At 42.5% G+C, this 19,759-nt stretch overlaps 2 protein-coding genes across 9 annotated transcripts in view; both read right to left on the reverse strand.

The window, feature by feature from the left end:
- SNORC (secondary ossification center associated regulator of chondrocyte maturation) overlaps positions 1–2,897 on the reverse strand; it is a 23,525-nt gene extending 20,628 nt beyond the window's left edge. Inside the window, exons 1-2 of the mRNA XM_032801636.2 lie at positions 1,503–2,897; positions 1,062–1,178 (exon numbers count right to left, since the gene is read on the reverse strand). Coding sequence (XP_032657527.1) covers positions 1,062–1,134 — 73 coding nt within the window. The 5' untranslated portion in view covers positions 1,135–1,178; positions 1,503–2,897. The remainder of the gene's footprint in view (positions 1–1,061; positions 1,179–1,502) is intronic.
- A 1,204-nt stretch (positions 2,898–4,101) lies between these two features.
- Positions 4,102–19,759, reverse strand: part of GIGYF2 (GRB10 interacting GYF protein 2) — a 173,100-nt gene continuing 157,442 nt past the window's right edge. For 6 of the 8 annotated variants that reach the window (XM_075068594.1, XM_075068591.1, XM_075068593.1 and 3 more), the window contains 6 exons: positions 17,729–17,941; positions 17,369–17,574; positions 16,875–17,029; positions 11,336–11,493; positions 10,595–10,742; positions 4,102–5,833 (listed from right to left, as the gene is read on the reverse strand). In XM_075068594.1, the coding sequence (XP_074924695.1) occupies positions 5,766–5,833; positions 10,595–10,742; positions 11,336–11,493; positions 16,875–17,029; positions 17,369–17,574; positions 17,729–17,941 (948 nt within the window). In that variant the 3' untranslated portion in view covers positions 4,102–5,765. Of the gene's footprint in view, positions 5,834–10,594; positions 10,743–11,335; positions 11,494–16,874; positions 17,030–17,368; positions 17,575–17,728; positions 17,942–19,759 lie in introns of those variants that run through there. The other 2 variants (XM_075068596.1, XR_012656383.1) reach the window with 2 other exon arrangements.

Below are 19,759 nucleotides of genomic sequence, written 5' to 3' on the forward strand. Positions count from 1 at the left end.
GATTTTAGATATTCGACTTCAGCTACGTTATTCACGTAGCTGAAATTGCGTATCTAAAATCGATTTTACCCCGTAGTGTAGACCGGCCCTTAGAGAGGGAAGTCTATTACGAGAAGCAGTTCTGTAACATGGTTGCAATACACTGAGGCCAGCCCATGTGGAGGGGACTGTGGGCATAACATTGTTTCTTTGTTCATAAAAATCATTCAAGACTAGACAATCTTTAGAACAATTCTTGAATTGGTGGAACATGGCTATGCCCTTAGTATGCACTGGCCAGTGTAACTGCACTGAAACCATGTGAGATGGCCATTGAAAACTTGCTTGTAACAGTCCCATTCAAGATGGGGCCTTAGAGAGCAAGCACAAGTCCCGCTGATTATTCTCCTCCCTCCGCACCCTCTTTGCTTTGTTTTTGGGCCTCACCAAGCTTTACTGAACCTCAGTCACAGTTCAGTACATTCCCACCCCAGTTCTTAAGACTATACACAGTTTTGAAGGAAAATCTCAAGTAACTTAAACCCACCTATTTAGCTTGTCCTTTTAAAAATTCCTCTACTATTTGCATCCCAAACATTGCAACATTGTACCTGTGCATGGGAGACAGAAAATAAATAACCAGAAACTGGTTCTTCTATTGTCATTGTCCAAGCTGTGTGAAAGCAGTAACCCAATGAAAGGAACTGAAACATGATTTTAAACTTAATTCTGCTAAGATTCAGAGCATACAACTCTTCCTTTTAGCTACAGAGATAACTGCTCATTGCAATCCAGACTCTCAGTAATTCTTATTTTAAGACTAGGCCTGTAGTCGTTTTAAAGAGATATGACAGAATTCACTGTCTCAAGCTGCAGATCAAACCCTTCCCCTGTACTAGCTACTTGAATTCCAAAGATGACTTACTGAACTACGGGGGGGGGGGGGGGGGTACTTTCTCTCTAGTTACCTGTGAAAATCTTTTGGGAAGAGTGAAGAGATTTGGAAAAAGGGAGAGGAGGAGGTTAATAAGCAACAGATTCCCTGTGCTTTGGAACTGTAAATCTCAAACAAAGATGCTTACCGGTTAGAACAGCAGGGACCACGACTCCAGAGAGCATCAGCAGGACCAGGCGAAGAACGCTGTGATGGGTCATTTCTTCCTCCAGGAAGAGTGTGTCAGAAGGAATTCTTAAAAACTCTTCAAAGTAGAAGAGGCTTGGAAATTTCACTAGTATAATGAAACTTTGTCCAGTCAGCTCACAAATCCCTTCATATGGGTACGCAGACACACATAGACTGCAAACACTTTGCAGAGACTCACGGACACTGATTTCCAGGCAGATCTCCCTCCTGAAGTCAGGAACAGCTCCACCCTCTAAACTTTGTGCCTAAAAATTCCTCCCCCAGAGCATGCACAGCTGGACCGTTGGAAATCAGTTACCCCACCCAATCTGGTGAGTGCAATCTAGTGGTTGTTGGCTGAGCGCCCCACAGGATTCGGGACTATGTTTGAAATGCTTACCTTTGAGGTGTCCATCCCATGTCACACTGGAAATGAGAATATAACACGACTCATTACAGAAGCCACACCAAAAACAGGCATATGGTTCGATGGTTTACCCTCCTGTGTGTGGGGCAGTTTTATTAAGGCTGGCATCAAACAACAAGGGCCTTCAACTTTAGGGTTAAACATGCTCTGAAATTGAGCCAGAGCAATTTCTTGGCATCTTTTTTTCCCTGGACATAAAAACTATAAAAGGTAGATTTACAATGAAGACCACACATGGTGCCCACCCCCACGTGGGGTCACCATTGTCTACCAAGAAGCATCTTCTAAATCACAGACATGCATTAGATTTAACTTGAACATAGGCATTTTCCTGCCCCCTTCTCTTCTTGAGCATGTTTGATGGAAAGAAGATCAAAGAGCAGAGGAAAAAAAAATGCACATTTTTGATCTAGGCTGACCCAAGCACCTCAATGATAAAGAGACATAGGAAAGAATGAATCTAATATAAAAGGAGAGCATTCCAGTTTACTGGGGATGGAACAGTTTCATCATGTGTTCTCTCAGTGGGTCCAGAATTTTTTTTTTAAACTGGTATGAAGATTGAACATCTAAACTGCAAGGAAGTGAGTAATTTCTGTTCAGAGAAGCACTGTAGTTCAGAAAGCCCTCCATACACAATATGAGTATTTAAACATCATAGTACCCAGTTCTCTATGCTCTGAAGATGTAGTGAATTAGGTAGGTTTTTTGGTTTTAGATTTCAGATTCAAACGTTTTTTGTTACAGGATCTCCTTAGAGCCATTTTCCTTCTATATGTAATTCAATACGTTCTTAAATCAAGCAGGGAGGCTAACCCAGATTCAGATTTCCTTTTATAATACTTTTTTGCTAGGCTAAATCCTATGCCAGAGCAACTCAAAGGACAGAAGGGACTGAGACATAAGGAAGCAGAACTTGTTTCAGAAATCGCTTGTGAAAAGAGGCCTCAAATGCCTCTTGCACCACACTCAACATTATCAATTCCCTGCTACACAGAAGCCAGAATGACTCTCTAGTTCCATACCTTACCAGAAAAGCAAACTGGAAACCGGCATAGCTGTATACAGACTGCACCTACCACAAATTGACAAACTATAGTTCCTCTTTTTCACCACAAATATTGAGATAGGTGATCCTGACCATGTTTGAGGCCCATGCCATCTTTTCACAACAATATAAAAGGTACCAATTTTGCCATGAAGACATTCACTCCACCTCAGCACCAACCTAAAAAGGGGAGAGGCAGATGCCAAAATATTTCAATTCAAGAGATAGTGTGCAGAGACCATTCCAATTTACCACATTATTTATGGTTAACAGGCGCCTTTCTATAGGAGTCAGCAGGGCTGGCTCCAGCTTTTTTGCTGCCCCAAAGAGGGGGGGGGGGGGGGGGAAGAAGCCGTGATCGGTGGCACTTCGGCGGTTGCTGTACCATGCTGCTTCATTCTTCGGTGACAATTTGGCGGCCGATCCTTCCCTCAGAGAGGGCTCTGCTGCCAAAGACCCGGACATGCTGCCCCTTTCCACTGGCTACCCCAAGCACCTTCTTCCTGTGCTGGTGCCGGCCCTGGGAGTCAGATGGGGTCCTTAAAGGGAATGCAAAATTATTGCTTCTCCACACACTTTTGCTTTGTCTATTTAGCAAGCACTGCTTCCTTCTTATCCCTCATGTTCCTGTTAAGCTGGAAATTAATGTGGCTTCACATACATTCTTATGTTCTTGCAAAATCACAGCTTCAGAATTACCTTTTGTAAATTAAATGCTACTGGAAAAGGGAATAGGGTAGCATTCGTGAACAGGTCACATGCACAGTGGCTAATTTGCAATATTTAAGAATTATGTACAAAAAAAAAGACTTCAAGATACCCTCAACCAGACAGCATATTTTAAAACTAAAGTCATTTTGAGCTTAAATACATTGGGGGTGAGGTGGGAGCAAGCCTGGACGTAGGTAGGAAACTAAAGTAACATCAATGTTACTTTTTTTTTTTTAAAACATGTGAAGAGTAATGGACCAATTACCTCCCCAACATGTCCTCAAACTTTAGCAGGATTTTCCTCACCAAAAAACAAGCAGCAGCAAATGACAGCTAGTATTGGGATTTGGGGAAACAAAAGCATGATTTTACCTAAAAATGGTAAATGTACAAAATGCCCTCAGAGAGCCCTTCCCCCAACCTGAAGTGTTCAGGGTAAACCTCTCCCTTCTTCAGTAAAGATAACTGGGCTGGGAGGGTTCTTGCTGGTTTACTCAGATACTTTGTGTGTTTGAAATTCATAACAGAAAACTAGCGAAGGGTTGATCTTTCCTCTGTAAACAAGGTGACTGTGAAGATTGTGTGTCTCATCTTACTGATGTTTATTTTGAACTCGAAAATTATCAAGTAGAAAAACCACCAACGTTCCTCAGGAGAACAGGAATAAAAGCAGCAGCTGTTGTTCCACATCCTGAGTATCTGCTCGATGTTTCTTGATGAAAACTGTGATGAAGGTCAAGATTCAGGTCTGTTTTAGCTCCAGGAATAATCTCAAAAATTATTTTAGACAAAAGTAGAAAATGCGCTCTTAGATATAATACAACCAGGTTTTATTTCTCTTTTTTCCCCCCTGCACACTGGCAAAAGTTCAGAGGGAGTTTAAAGTTTGTAAACATTTTAACTACCTCTCTTCCACCCCTTTATGACTTTACAAAGCAAAGGAGACAGGGAGACCAGATTTGCAACAGTTCCAAGTCTCTCCATGCTATTAGATCCAAAAACTATATACAAGTCTGCAGCAGTCTCTGTATAGTTACTGTACATGTTTGGGGGGAGGAGGAGGAAGAGGGGAAGATTACCCCCCAAAAAATGAATAAATCAAATGAAATAAAACCCAAAGCCAAACTGCTTTGGAGCAACTCAAGCAGCCTTCTTCAGGCAGTGATGACAGAAAGACAGACACCTTTACACACTCCACCCAAACAGCAGCCTCTCCCCCCCACAGGCACACTGCAGCCCTCTAGGAATGAGAGTTGGGATTGGCGGGGAGGGAAGAGGGGTGCAAATTAAGTGCATTTTGCGGTTTTGGGTTTTTTTTTAACTTCTGCAGGGAAAGCTGGGATTACATAAATATTTAATTATTATGGACTGGAAGTGAAGGCATGTTCAATAATTGAAGCTGTAGAAGGGAATCAGTGCCATTGCCTCACAGCTCACTTTCCCCCTCTTCATGGTTATAGGAATTCAGATGCAGGCAGGTTTTCTTTTAATCTCATTCCATTATGAAGAGGATGGTCTCTGCCCTTTAACTTGCACGCTATTGTAACACAAAACAATCACTGCCATTCGAACCCAGCTGAGACTGTAGGAGACACTAGTTTGGAAAGTAAAGTCCTTCCCCACCCAAGACTTTAGCTGTCTCTTAAATGAGACAAATTCACAGCAGAAGGGCCTCCAGTAAACTGGTCTATCCCTATGAAGGTAATATTTAAGGAAGTAATTTCAACCTGAACAGAAGAAATACACCCTCCCTCGCCCCCATTATACATTCCCATTTGTCCAGGAAGGCTGGAGGTTGCTGGTGGGAGAACTCCAGTAACTATCATCACTACCTAATGAAGACAGACTCAAGCTTTCCCTCCAAAATTAATGTGCTGAGAGGGGCTGGCAGGGGGTGTGCAATATCAAACCAATCCAAGTTAAACTCCGCCCACCACCACCCTCTCCTGCTGTTGCCAGTTCTAAAGTTAGCTTATGACTGCAACTCCTGGATTTGGAGAGCATCTCTTGTCCTGATGGAGCACTGAAGTCAGTATCTGTGTGGCATTTTGATTTTGACCAATCTCTGTTAACCACAAACTATCTCCATGATTGCACAAGTTGGATGTGATAAGCATGACCGGGGAAAGGAAGATACCATTCGCAGAATCCCAGTAGGCTTTTCAGATAAGTCAGCAGAAGAAATGACAGCACAGTGAACGCTTGCTGCCTGCAGTCAACCGTTTTGGGAATGGATCCTATCTCCCACCCACCTAGGAGACAGAGCAAAGTCCACATGTCTATAGGCTGACAGAGACCACAATGACTGCGCAACCTGGGGCAGAAAGATTGTTGGGGCTAGAAGACGCAGCCTGAGATGATTGATTCTGTAAGTCACTGCAAGGTGAAGAAAAATGCAAGTTGGAGAAAGTACTGTGCCCAAAGGTGGAGAGTCCATGGTTAACAGACACAGGAAAAACCGGTCAATCTACACAAGATCAGTAGTCTTCCAAAGTCTCTATTTCTCCCATATTGAGTCGCTCTGATGAGGCATTCACTGAAAATCCTGTAAAACAAAAGAAGCAATGTTTTAGTGTGGATGTGCGCATCTAAGTATGATATAATCAGTTTTATTTATTACATGCAACAGCTGCTTAAAGGAGGAAGTGGAGACTAGATGCCTAATTAAACTGTGGGAGAAATTCACTAAGGCAGACTGTAACTAGCCAAACTGCAATTTGACAAAGACACCAGGGTTGCCATGCATAGACTTGGATAAAGTGCCATAGGATCTTTAGTGATGAATCATTAACAGCTTGGTCCTGAGTCTCTCAAAAGATGGCACCTTCAGCATCACTGTGCCTCAACACCATGGGTAATACTGTCTCAGAAGGAAGAATGCTTAAAGCACAATACAGTAGTATTTCTAAGATGTTCTTCAGTCTAGTATTTAGGTGGTACAGGAAGCAGGATTGGCTGGTGCAAAGATCTAACATCCAAGGACTGACCCTGCTCATCCCTGCTTAGCTTCTGAAGATGGGATGAACTTTCAGTCTGAAGTGGTATCAGCTTCCAGTTTAAAACCAATTTTACAACTTGAAGCCCGATGGAGACAGCATGCAGATGTACCAATAGGCATAAATTTAGGATTAAAAGCACCATAAATGTTTGTGCTATTTTCAATCCCTACATGCTATTCATCTATTAACTATTATTCAGGAAACCCAATATACACTTAAAAATAACCCCCAAGTTTTAAATCAAATAAATGCTGAAAATCAGATGTATTAAAGAAAACTGAGAGGGAAAGAATGCACACCAATGTTAGAAATCCAGTGGAAAGCCAGTATCTGCAGAAGAATGATTTGGATAAGGACATAAAAGGCATTATCACATCCATTATAAACTTTGTAACTTGTCAGTTTTTGTACAAATCTCATTTGAACACCAAGAGTTGAAAAACTATTTTGCTATTTATTTTGTGTGAGGAAGCTACATACAAGGAACCATGTTTATTTCCCTTAGACAGTATATGTATTCAGAAAGCTTAATACGAGATAGCTATGCAATTTAATTTGCTGCCTGTTGTATCCAGTTTTTAAAAATGATTTTAAAATTGCCTATATTTACTGTATTTACTAAGCCAAGTGGGCTCCCTCTGGGGGTATATTAATTCCTGTAATTTGAAAAAATGTTTTCTAGTTGAAAACGTACTTTTAATAAAAGGCTGTGTACATTTAAGCTCTGTAACAACTAATTTTATTTAAAATTCTATATCTCAATTTAATATCACTGATACATCAGTAGGCTTTAACCATTCAATTAAATAACCATATCAGATTCATCTGACATGCAGGCAGACAGATGGGAAGAGATAATATCTTTATTGGATCTGGTTCTGTTGGTGGAAGGTAAAAGTTTTTGAGCTACACAGAGCTCTTCTTCAGGTCTGGGGAAGGAAGCAAAGGGCATGCAGAAGTAGAGTTTGAATTAATGTTTGCAGTTTTCATATAAAAATGTGCTGTATGAACTCAATATGAAAATACTTATTTTGTCAAAAACAATACGTGCAATCTAGTGGATAAGGATGCTGATTTTAATATAGTTTAAGGATTATAGTACTGTTTTCAGGGAACAGTTTAAAATGTATTAAAATCTCTCCCAATGTGTAATATGGATATGTTCATCTTTATTTTTAAAAATAATAAAGTAGCAGTGTTAGAATATAGATATTCAGGCCTGCCTGTAAAGGCCTACCTACACTTTAAGAACTTAGGCGTATTTTTATCACTTAGCGGCATCAGAGTTGGGAAAGAGGACACAGGATAAATTCTCTGCGGCATCAGAGCTGTGACGGAATACTGGGGAACAGACTATCGGCATATAGAGATACGCCTGACAGGTTTGAAGGGCTTCAGAATATTCTTGCTTGGAAATTAACCCCAATAAACATTGCACTGTCTGCACTTTGGACTTCTGGTCTTTTGCTGTTTGATGTCTGCGTGACAAGAATCAGGGAAGTGGGAGGGTGAAGGGAAAGCTCTCTAACAAGCAGCATCTGATCGAAAGTATTAGTGAATAATATCCTTTAAGTTACAAGGTAGCACCAAATCATTGAAGTTAATGGAAGTTATGTGGCTAAACCACAATGCAGCTCTTGAAATATTTCTCCCCATTTTTATTTATGAAAGCAGGCAATTCAGAACAAGATGACTGACCATTGGCTAGAGATGAGAGGTTTATAAAAAGAACATGATTAGAAAAGATTTTGCCAGCTACATGACCCTTTTAAAAAAGAATTAGGGGAATTGTGAAACTCCCACTCTTCGATTCATGAACTCTATCCTGTTAAGAGATTCAAATGTGTGAAACGGGTGGGTCTGGGGAACACACGCATGTTTGTGCAGACCTCAATCATCAAAACTATCAACAATTACCTTGTTGCAGACCACAATCTATATGTATGAATGAAGTATGCAGAGTAGTTACAGTAACCAAGTAAACAGGACAGAATCCCTGGCTGTGGTGAAGAAAGTATACAGAAGGGTAAAAAGACCAAGCCTCAGGGAAAATGATCAAGGGGAAACAGGGAGGGGGTTTCATTATTTCATGGCTTCAGGATAGAAAATACAAGGAATAACAGGTCACAGAGAAGTGAATCAGAGTCACTTAGGCACAGACCATGAAGCTGTTTCAAACATGGAGACAGAAATGAGATGAGGCTCCAGATTTTGAAGAGCTGTAATTGTGGGAGACATTAAAGGAGAAATTACAGCAGTCAAGAGAAGACAACAGGAGTAAAAGTTCTGGTAGGTGAAGTGACAGTCTTATGAAAGTGATGGTATATAGGCTATATAGAAAGTTGGTTAACAGACATAGGAGATGAGAGACTGTAGTGTCAGACCGAGCCCCTAATCATGGACACAGCAGACATGAACGGAAGAGCTGACTGAAGGAGTTATATGAAGGTGGAATTTTAGTTCCCATTTTATCATTACATAGACTTGGGTATGTTTATCCCATACCAGTAACGCAGAGACACCTGCTTTCTCACTTTTTTCTAATATTACAACAACTCAGCACTTATTTAATGCTTTTCAGCTTCAAAGCACTTTAGAGACATCTTCACAGCAATCCTGTTGTGGTAAAGTTAGAATCTTCCCTATCTACAAAGAGAAGCTGAGGCAAAAGTCAGAACCACAGAAGGATTCAGTATCAGATCCAGGATTGGAATTCTGAAGTTCCTGATGCCAAATCCTGAACTCAAACAATGTCTATGATCCTTAAACAGGTTACCAGCTTTGCTAATTTCTTTTTAAAATTTATTTGTGCTTTCACAGAATGACATTTGATTTTTTGCAAAATGATAAAGTATTTCTCCGAACATCAGTATTACCAATCCATCACTTACATTTTATCTAAAAAGATATGGATCTTTTGAAGCCTAAGGAACAGAAAAGATTTAATTTTAAAATATCCCCATCTAATGGTTAAAATTTGCTTAATATGTAAAAAAGCTACATTAAATAGGCACTACTGAATTCCTTTCAAAAACCCTATGGGGGCAGTTAGATCAACATCCTGAACCACAGCAAAATTATGAGTGATTTTCATTTAATCTGAGATGTCAGAGGCCTTCCTGTTATAAATATTCATTTTTAATCTTCAATTAAATCTAGGTATGCAAAGTTAAAAAATGGAAGCAGAAAACTAACGCTGGAAATTCTGTCTTAAGAAAGAACAGTTTCTTATGGATAGCTTTTGAAATGTCAGGGAATGTAATTTTTATTATGCAAGATGCTTCTATATTTTCCCAAACTGCAGTATTTGTTCTCTATCATGATTATATTTACTATAACATCAGAAAAAGGCTGAATTTAGCTGAAGACTTATTAACTCTTCTTTTAATATCCTTAAAGATCCAGGATATCTAAAGTAGAGGATCAAATTTTAATTAATTTAAAAAACAATAAAGGACAATCAGCTCCTCCTCTTCACATAGCAAAGAGACGCCCAATGTGTATATCTGATACTTAGCTAAAATCATATAGAACCTCAATTTTTCATTTTAACCATTTATCCTTAATGAAAAATACCCATGTAAATGTATTTGTTCTCTACTTCCACAGCCAGAAGTATTTTCTTCTTATCTCCACACGGCTTTTCTTGGATTCTTCCAACCTATTTTCAAGGTAAGTAATTTCAGAATTGAGTCAAGCTTGACATTTAAGGGATCAACCAACTCAAGACCACAAATTACACGAAGAATGAATTCCAAACAGATATTTTTGCCTTTTCTATAAAAATAAGTTTTTTTAATCTGCTAAATTGGCTCTTTCAATCTGTTGTAACTGCCACAGGGGGAACACGTTCAGGATTATGCCTTGCTCATCATACTGATTCCTGATAAAACCACCACAGATGTACCTGTCTAAAAGGCCCCCCATCTTGTTTTTCTGCCTCTGTTTAGGTGAAGTGATAATACAAGCACGAACATAGGTACTTCCTTAAACTATCTCAGAAGCATATAATTGTATTATATATATTGTACACCACACGCCTTGCATCACCTGTGGCAGTGATAGGAGTATTGGACTGGCAGTCTCAAAGCAGCCTTCAAAAATGCAATGAATTTGTTAAAAATAATTTTAAAATACAGACTACTCTAGAGGAGCTTCCTCCATCTTTCTTGCATATATTTAATGTATGCACGTCTAGGACTTCTGAAAGACCCAAAAAGGACTTTGGAGATGGAACAGAAATTATGGCCTCTATCTCAAATAAGCCACTTAGAGGAAGAACCTAATTTTGAAGTACCAAAACTCACCTAACAAACTGGGATCTGCTCGAACCATTTTCTGTTTCTTCTTTTTCTTGCTACTTTGCACAGCTTCAAAGTTGGATTGCTGGTTGTTGCTCTGATTGGTCTGAAAGACGGAATGCAGTGTGCTATGGTTCATCCCCCACACTGAATCCTGGAACAAAAATTCTAGATTACAAGTTGGAATTAAATGTTGCCTGTTCATTGGAAGTACACAGATGGCATCAAGTCACCTTAGGGAGCGGAAGAAAATATCCTGACACACTGGGGTGGGGGGTGCTCGGGAGGTGTTGCCGGCAGAGCGCAAAAAAACCAAAACCAAAACCAAAAACGAGTGATGTGAAATATCGGGACAAATTACGTCCCAACCAAACTCTGGTCGGGATGCAGGACAAATGCCTAAATATTGGGACATCTAGTCACCCTAATTCACTTTCCATATGACATGGATGGTAGAATGTCCATTAATCTATCCAATAAATTTACCTTTTTCCTAAAACTAATCCTGCACCATAAAATTATCTCCCTATAAAGTTATTTACACAAGAGCTCAGATAGATTCTGTACAATTCCACAGTAATACCCGAAATTTGTTTCCGCCCCCCATTCTAGATAATCTACTCCCTTCACCACAAAGAGCTATATACAGAGATGCAGACTGTCACTAAACCTTTGCTACCCTCTCCAGAAATACTATCAATGTACTTCAAGATCCTCCTCCAAAGCAAAGGTCAAGAAAATATGTACCTGCTGCTGCTGCTGACTGGCTTTTTGTTTGGCACGGCGCTCTAGAAACTGCTTGGCAAATTCCTTGGCCTCAGGGGTATCTCCAAGGTAGGCTCTGATGTAATCATGGACCTCGTATGGAGATTCCACTTCCTTCAGGAAAGAAACAAACGTGGGAACTGCAATACGAGGGGAAGAAGATGGACCATGAGAGAGACGTGTGTTGATGCAGGAGGGTGTGCGTGCAAAATGCAAACAAACTTTGTATTCTTTATTCAATTTTCTTTGTCAAACTAGAAACCATTGTAAACAGCCTCTCCTGTAAAATTCCCCAAAATATAGCCCCAGCAAAAAACTGTTACTAACCTTTCCGTAACAGTTGTTCTTCAAGATATGCTGCTCATATCCATTTCACTTTTGGCAACGGTAAATACTGCACACACCCCCATAAGATTTTTCCCTTGGTGGTATACGTTGGTCTGGCTCTAGTGCCTCTGGTGTCTGCGCTTATGTGCTAGTATAAGGGGCCAGTCCCACATGCTCTCAGTTCCTTCTCACTAGTTAACTCTGACAGAGAGTGGGTCCACCTCCTTGTAGTACACCTGAATGCAGGATACTATCCAGGATGAGATTCTCTGGGCTGAAACCAGCAAGCCTTTCATCCTCTTTGCTACAGCCACGAAGAGTTGTGTAGATCTACAGAACAGCTTAGTCCTCTCAATGTAGAGGGCTAGGGCATGCCTGACATCCAATGAATGAATCCACCGCTCTTCCAAATTCCTGTGCAGTTTTGGGAAGAAACTGGCAGGAAAATGGCTTGGTTGCTATGAAACTGCGAAACCAACCTTGGAAGGAAGGCTGGTTGTGGCCACAGCTGAACTTTGCCCTTGAAGAACGCTGTGTACAATGGTTCTGATGTAAGGGCCAGGACTTCAAAGACCCTTACCTTTGGAAGATGAACCTGGTGACCTCTGGGTGAAGGCATCGCTTGTGGTGAGAGGAGAAAGATCTACTGAGGTGATCTGCCAGGGCGTTCTGGGCTCCTGGAAGATGGGAAGCCTTGAGGTGGAGCTCTTCAAGCAGAAGTCCTATAAACAGATAGTTTCCCGACAAAGGTCATAAAGCACGCTCCTCCCTGCTTGTTGATGGCTGTTGTGCTGTCGGTAAATACTTTTATTAATTTACCCATGATCTGTGGAAGAAACATGTGGCAAGCTAAGCATACTATTTTGAGCTCCCTGATGTTTATGTGTAGGGAAACCTCTTCCTGGGACCACGGGCCCTGTGTCCTGAGGCAATTGAGGTGGGCTCCTCATCCTAGATCAGAAATGACTGAATCAAGGGACATTGATGGCTGGGGGATGACAAAGGGAACACCTGCTGTTGCTGACTGGGGGTCCTTCCACCAGCCAAGGGAGATGAAGATCAGGCTGGAACAGTAAGCATCAAGTCCCAAGTGTTATCTGTTTGGTGAATGCACTGAAGCAAACCATGTCTGCAGGGGTTGGAGGTGCAGCCTTGCATGCCGTACCAAGTAAGTGCATGGAGCCGCGTGTTTCACAAGTTTGAGGCAAACCCAGGCTGTTGTGACGGGGTATGCCAGATCTGACATTGTCTGGAAATGGGCCTCTGGAAGGAAGGCGCTGGCGTGGGTCGAGTCTAGTACTGCCCCGATAAAATCTATTCTCTGTGCTAGGAAGAGTCGACTTGTTTGTTTATCAACAGACTCAACACTTGGAAGGTGGCTTGGACCAGGCTGATGCTGGTCTTTACTTGAGCACATGAATGGCCCTTCAGTCAGTTAGTTGTCTAGGTATGGGTAGAATTAGACTCCTTACCTTCTGAGGAAGGCTGCAACCACCGTCATGCATTTCATAAAAACCCAGGGGGGCTGCAGAAAGAACAAAGGTGATAGTGGTGAACTGGTAATGGGTCTGGTTTACTATAATGCTGAGGAATCTTCTGTGGTGTTGGAAGATCGAAATCTGAAAACAGGCATCCTTCAATTCAAGGGCAGCGTACCAGTCCCCTGGATCCAGGGAGGGAATGATGGAGGCCAGGGAGACCATGTGGAATCTCAATTCCTTGAGATAGTTGAGGTGGCGTGGGTCCAGGATGCATCTAAGACCATCCTGGCCCTTTGGGATTAAGAAACATTGGGAATAAAACCCCTTCTCTCAAATTCTAAAGGCATCTCCTCCACAGCCCCCACCCGTAGGAGGGTTTGCACCTTATGGGCTAGAAGTGCTTGTAAGAAGCGTCCATGGAAAGGGAAAGGGTTGGGAGGGAAAGGTGGAGGAAAACAGAAGGGTATAACTGTCCACCACTGTACTTAGAACCCAGCAGTCCAATATGATGAAAGACTATATCAGGCCGAAGTGGAAAAGTCAGTCTGAAAACAACAATGGGACAGGATCCAATGAGGGAACTGGTATAGTGCCCTCAGAATACCTTCAAAAGTTCTATTTGGGGCCTCTGGAGTCTCTCTGAGATCCCGGTAGTGAGGCTGCGGTGGATGGAAGCAGTTGACGACAATTGGAACCCTTTCTCCTTCTCCTGAACAGGTTCCATTGTGGCAGTGGCACCAAGAAGCGAGCCAGTTGGTGAGGCCTGAAATGTCCTCGAAAGACCTGGAGCTTAGAGGCCCAAGGACTTGATGGTAGCCTTTGACTCCTTCAGCCCATAGAGCTTTATATCCATTTTATCCAAAATCAGTGACATATCTTTAAATGGGAGGGCTTAGATTGACTGCTGGACCTCTTGTGGTAGCCCCAAGGATTGAAACCAAGAGCATCATCTCATGGCCATTGCAGAAGTGATTGTTCTGGCTGCATCCAGGGTCTTCGAGTAAAGGTCTGGCTATGTTCTTTCCCTCCTGTAAGAGGATGGAGCACTCTTGCCTGGAGTCCTGAGGCAATGAGTCTTTAAATTTCATCAAAGAATCCCACATGCTGTAATCATATCTCCCCAGCAGGACTTGCTGGTCCAAGATATGCAGCTGCAATCTGCCCATTGAATACATTTTTCTGCTAAACAGATCTAGTTTCTTTAAGTCTTTCTATTTGGAGATAATGCTTGCCTGGCCTAGTCGGTCCTCCTCATTGGCCAGCATTGAAGCCAGGAGGAGGGTGACAGTATAAGTACTTTGGCTGTCACATAGTATTTCTTCTCTTCTCTCCTCAAAGTGGGAGGGAGAGAAGATGGGATCTGCCACAGGGTTCTGACTGGACCCAAAACAGCGACATTGATGGAGAGGGCCATCTTCAATGGTGCTGCTGAAGCCAAAATGTCAATGTGGCTATAGAAAGACTCCTTGAGCACCTCAACCTCTAGCCCTAGGTTAGCAGTTATTCTCTTTAGAAGCTCCTGGTGGGCTCCAAAGTCATATTGTGGCAGCGAGCCACTGGCTTCAAAGTGGACTCATCTGGGGAGGAGGAGGAGGAGGAGGAAGAGTCCTGTACCAGGGGGGAGTTCCATCTCGTCTTCTGCCCCTATTACCTCCATTGGACCCACATCTTGTGTGTCGGTACTGGGCTCGGTATTGGAGTCAGGACATGGTGGCGAATGGAGCGGTGCGGGAGCCCACCTCTCAGATGCAACCAAGTAGACTGGTGGACGATGGTGCCAGTACTGGAGGAAACCTTCATGGGTTCCAGAATGGCTACTATCCTCCTGACCAGGTGCCAGTGGGTGACCAATACTCGGATCTAATGGAATGCAGAATGGGTACCGGCTGCAGCTCTTGGGATGGGCATAGGGCTCCACTGCAGACTCCAAAAATGAGTCCTCCTGAGGGGACCATGGGGAACCTTCCTTCTGCCTTTTGGTGCTGAGGGTCTGGGAACCATTGCCAGACCAGGAATGACCTTGCATAAGAAAGAAGGGCCAGCCTGCCTCTGGAAGGTACCTAGGACCCAGGTGCTCGGAAAGAGCTCGGAGCACCTTGTTCTCTCCTGTTTATTGGAGCCAGTGGTTGTTCCATCAGTGCTGGTGATACCAGGAGAGAGAAGTCTCTGGTGGCTGCAAAGGCCTCCAAGGTAGAAGGCACTGTGATCACACTGGAGCCACAATGACTTCCTGGCATCAGCAGGCGGTCCTGCACTGAACTCAAGGGCCCTTAGGGCAAGTCAACTGTGCCACCATGGGTCCGGGGGTGGAGGAGTGGCCCTACACAGGTGCACTCTACTGCTTTCCCCATGTTTGCCTTTCTTCAGCACTAGGGAGTGCCTTCTCTCGGCTTTTTCCTCACCACCAGAGATGGAGAATGGTGCTGAGAAACGTGTGGTGCTGGAGGGGCGCTTCACACTGAAGCAGAAATTCTTGGTGCTGAATCCCAGTGGGTTGGCTCTAACGCTGGTCTAAGAGCAACTTCCATTAGGATAGCCCTCAGTCTCGCTTCTCTTTCTTCATACCAGGCTTAAAGTCTTGACAGATCTGAAAGTGCTCTTGTACTTGAGCCTCCCCCAGACACTTCAGACAACGGGAGTGTGGGTCTCTCACCAGCATAGGCTTGCCACAGGAGGCACAAGGTTTGAAGCCCAGGGACTGGGGCATGCCTGAGCCCAGGGTCCAAGGGAGCCCCTCTACATTAAATGAGGACTAACTTTCTACACTAGTACTGTTTACACTAATACTATACTAAGATTAATAAACTAAGCTAAAGAGAAGAAAACATTGAAAACACCTTGCTGAAACAAGAGGAGATGTTCCAGCAACCGTCACAGGTGGTAAGAAGGAACTGTGAGGATGTGTGGCTGGCAGTGCCCCTTATTTTGGCGCATAAGCATGCAGCACCAGAGGACACAGTGCTGGCCCGACAGATACCACTGAGGGAAAAATCTGCATCAACAGTGCATGCAGCACACACACACCTAATGTGGAACGGACATGAGCAAGCACTCAAAGAACATATTGTTGAAGATATTCTACTATTTTACCTACAAAAAGGGAGACAGGCCCCTCTAACCCCACTGTGATGTGCAAGTAGGTGTACAACCAAGGGCAAATGAATCATTGCCTCATGACTCGCAGTGTCTAACTTAACTGATTTTGCAGCAGTTAATATCAGAAGCTCAGTGAACCCCCAGCTCAAATGGACATAAATCATCCTCTGCTCTTATGCCGCAATCAATACAATTTTATTGACTGAAGCATCAGAGCAGAGCATACATAGTTCATTTAAACTGTATCCCAAAAATGCTTGAGAGAGACAGTTACAATGTTAATTATATTGCATGTATTTAGAACTAGGCTAAATTCTCATTCATCTGTGACCTGTCACCTCCATCCAAAAGGAACCATCTGTATGGGTGAGAGTCGGAGAATCTGGAATTAGTCCCAATTCCATTTTACCTGCAATATTTCACCATAAGAGGGAAGACAATGCAGTGCGGTTCATAGCAATGCCACTTCCCAGCTAATTATGCCCTCTTGCTGAATGAGCCAAATAGCACCTTGGTAAAAATGCAGTCAATATCCACAGAATTCCCTCTGTGCAAATGTGATGTTCTTCTTCATATACTGTTACAAAGTATAACATTCATTCGTTCCCACTTCTTACCATCCAAGTTGTTCGCTGTGTTGAGTGCATGTAACATCTGTTCACACCACTGAGTGAATCCATCCTGGGCTTTATTAACCCCTTGGAACAACTTCAGCAGCTTCTCCTCTTCTTCCACCTTCTTGTTCTGTCTGCTCGTAATTCCTATAGATTTACTTAACCCAAAGAAATTGTAAATATCACACACTATGCCTGAAACAGCCATCTATTTACTTAGACAATATTATCTATATATTACACAGCCTACAAAAGCCTGTGGATTTACAGAGGGCCAGTAACGTTTAAGAATCAACTTATCTTCCTAGTGGATGTGAAAAAAATCAAAGAAATTGGGACTCTGTGGATGGCCTATAAGCTGTTTGTTGCTAAACACTATTTTAAGACAGTGGTACAGAATTTTCAAGAACCAGAGGTGATGAAGCTATAGTTGGTTAAAGATCAGTGCAAGACTGACAGTCCTTTGCCAAAAAACAAACTCCTCCCCTGATTCCTACCTGAGGCTGGCATTGCTCTTGTTTTTATTGGTTGAGTTACGAGGCCCCACGTCCTTCACTGCATCATCCCAGAACCCCATATTTGAGTTTTTAGTGTCAGAATTGCTCCAGATGCTGGTGACCAGATCAGATGCCCACTGGCTGGTGGGATTAGTGTTTAGAGAGCCCCACACTGAATTCCCAATGCTGCTGTGCAGGTTAGAATGCTGTTGAAACAAAACAGAAACGAGACCCTGGTTATTAGCATCAGATCAGGAGGAACAGCATCAATGTCTCAGAAAACCGAAATGGAGTGTGATGAGAGGGGAACAATGCACGTAACAATTCTCTATGTACTGGTTAGGTAAATAAGATATGCACCGTAGTACTGCGGACTCTGTTCGGCTGCTGTTGCTGCTGCTGCTGCTGCTGCTTCTGCATCTGCCTCGCCTCTTCCTGCTGTATTTCCAAGAGAGATTTGGTAGCGCCTGTTGGCTTGGTGACATTACCCCAACCTGACATTTTTTGTTGCTGCTGTTGCTGTTGCTGCTGCTGCTGGAGGGCTTTCATCAGTTCACGCTGCTGACGTCTTTGCTGTTGCATACAAAAAGAAATAACATGCCTGTTCTGACTCTCTGAAGATAACTACTGGGGATCCTGGTTTGCAGATCCTTACTGATTTCAGTTTGCTTTTTTGTCAACATGGGCAGTACTGTTTTATGCCTTTAAACTTCTCTATTGGTTTCTATAAGAAAGTATGTTTAATTATGACTACTGAATAGAAAGAGTCATTAGCCCATGACAGTGACTAAATCTGCCTCAACATTATGACCCAGGCAGTCAGTCCCCTTCATTTCTTGCTGCTCTAAACTCTGGAAACCATACTCACTCCCCAACCCTACCCTCCCTTGTGATGCTGCTGTTGCACATGACCAGGAAGCAGAATGTGAAAATTAAACTGACATCACCATTTTTCACTTTCTTGCTTTTAAAAAAAAAAATTAAAATTTTAGGATGGTAGCATTTTATCTGTTTCTTTAAGTTAAAACAGAACTTTACTTCCCATATTTCTGAACCATTAAGCCACTTCAATGCATAATCTACTCATAACCCCTGATTAAATATGGTTTAAGGCAAATATTAAAATTAGGCTGACCAGATGTCCCAATTTTATAGGGGAAGTCCTGATTTTTGGGTCTTATTCTTATATAGGCTCCTATTACCCCCCACCCCCGTCCCGATTTTTCACACTTGCTGTCTTGTCACCCTAATCAAAATTCCCCTTTTTGAACAAAAAGGTAAAGACCACAAAAATCTTCCTGTTATGAAAATAGAAGGGTAAATGTGGTTGAATACAACAGCTGAAGGCAAATAATTTTCTTTCCCAGAGTTAAGAAATAACTGGGCTTTGCTTTTGGAGGGCAAAATGATCCAAAGATATATCTAAGAATGTCAAATATGAAAAAGACAGTCAAATATTATAAAAGAGTAACAGTAAAAATACTGAATCTTTAAAATACTACTACTGCAGTGATGATACAGAAAATATGGCACTTATTAACAAAAGTAAAGTTATATACACCCACACACAAGCCAGAATCTGTGTCACAATATAGGCCTCAGCCTTTAAAGCACATCAGATAGATATGGAGTTCTCAACCTTTTTCTTTCTGAGCCCCCTGTAACATGCTGTAAAAACTCCAAGGTCCACCTGTGCCACAATTGTTGTTCTGCATATAAAAGCCAGGGCCGGCATTAGGAGGTAGCAAGCAGGGCAGTTCCTCAGGACCCCACACCACAGGGAGCCCTGTGAAACTAAGCTGCTCAGGTTTTGGCACCGGGTGATGGTGGTGCTCAGGGCAGAGGGGCTTCGGCTTTCTGTCCTGGGCCCCAGGGAGTCTAATGCCGAACCTACTTGGCAGACCCCCTGAAACCTGCTTGAGGCCACCCCAGGGGGCTTTGGACCCCTGCTTGAGAACAGCAGAGATAGATTGTTTCTGTGTTTCACACAGGATGAGTAACTACAATGGCTAACTTGCTAAGCTGTGAAATAGACAAAACAAGTAAAGAGGAAGCTATGTTATATGCTTTATGTCTATAAATTGTAACAGAGGTCAGTTTATTTGATACAGTATCATAGGTATAATTTTATTACTAGATAAAATCTAAAAGGTAAACATTTAAGAAACTATGGACTTATCTATATGGAGTTAATGCATGGCAAGCTGGTTGTAAATCTAGTGTTCTAGCCGGTTATGCACTGTCTGCATGAACTGTGCTATCATGCACTAAAAGTTCCATAATGCACTTTGACCTACTACTCTTAGGCCAGGTCTACACTGCGACTTTAAATCGGTTTAATGGCCGATATACCGATTTAACACTGTATCCGTTCACACGACGTCGTCATTA

The sequence above is a fragment of the Chelonoidis abingdonii genome, chromosome 8 (genome assembly GCF_003597395.2).
Source record: "Chelonoidis abingdonii isolate Lonesome George chromosome 8, CheloAbing_2.0, whole genome shotgun sequence".
NCBI classification, from domain to species: domain Eukaryota; kingdom Metazoa; phylum Chordata; order Testudines; family Testudinidae; genus Chelonoidis; species Chelonoidis abingdonii.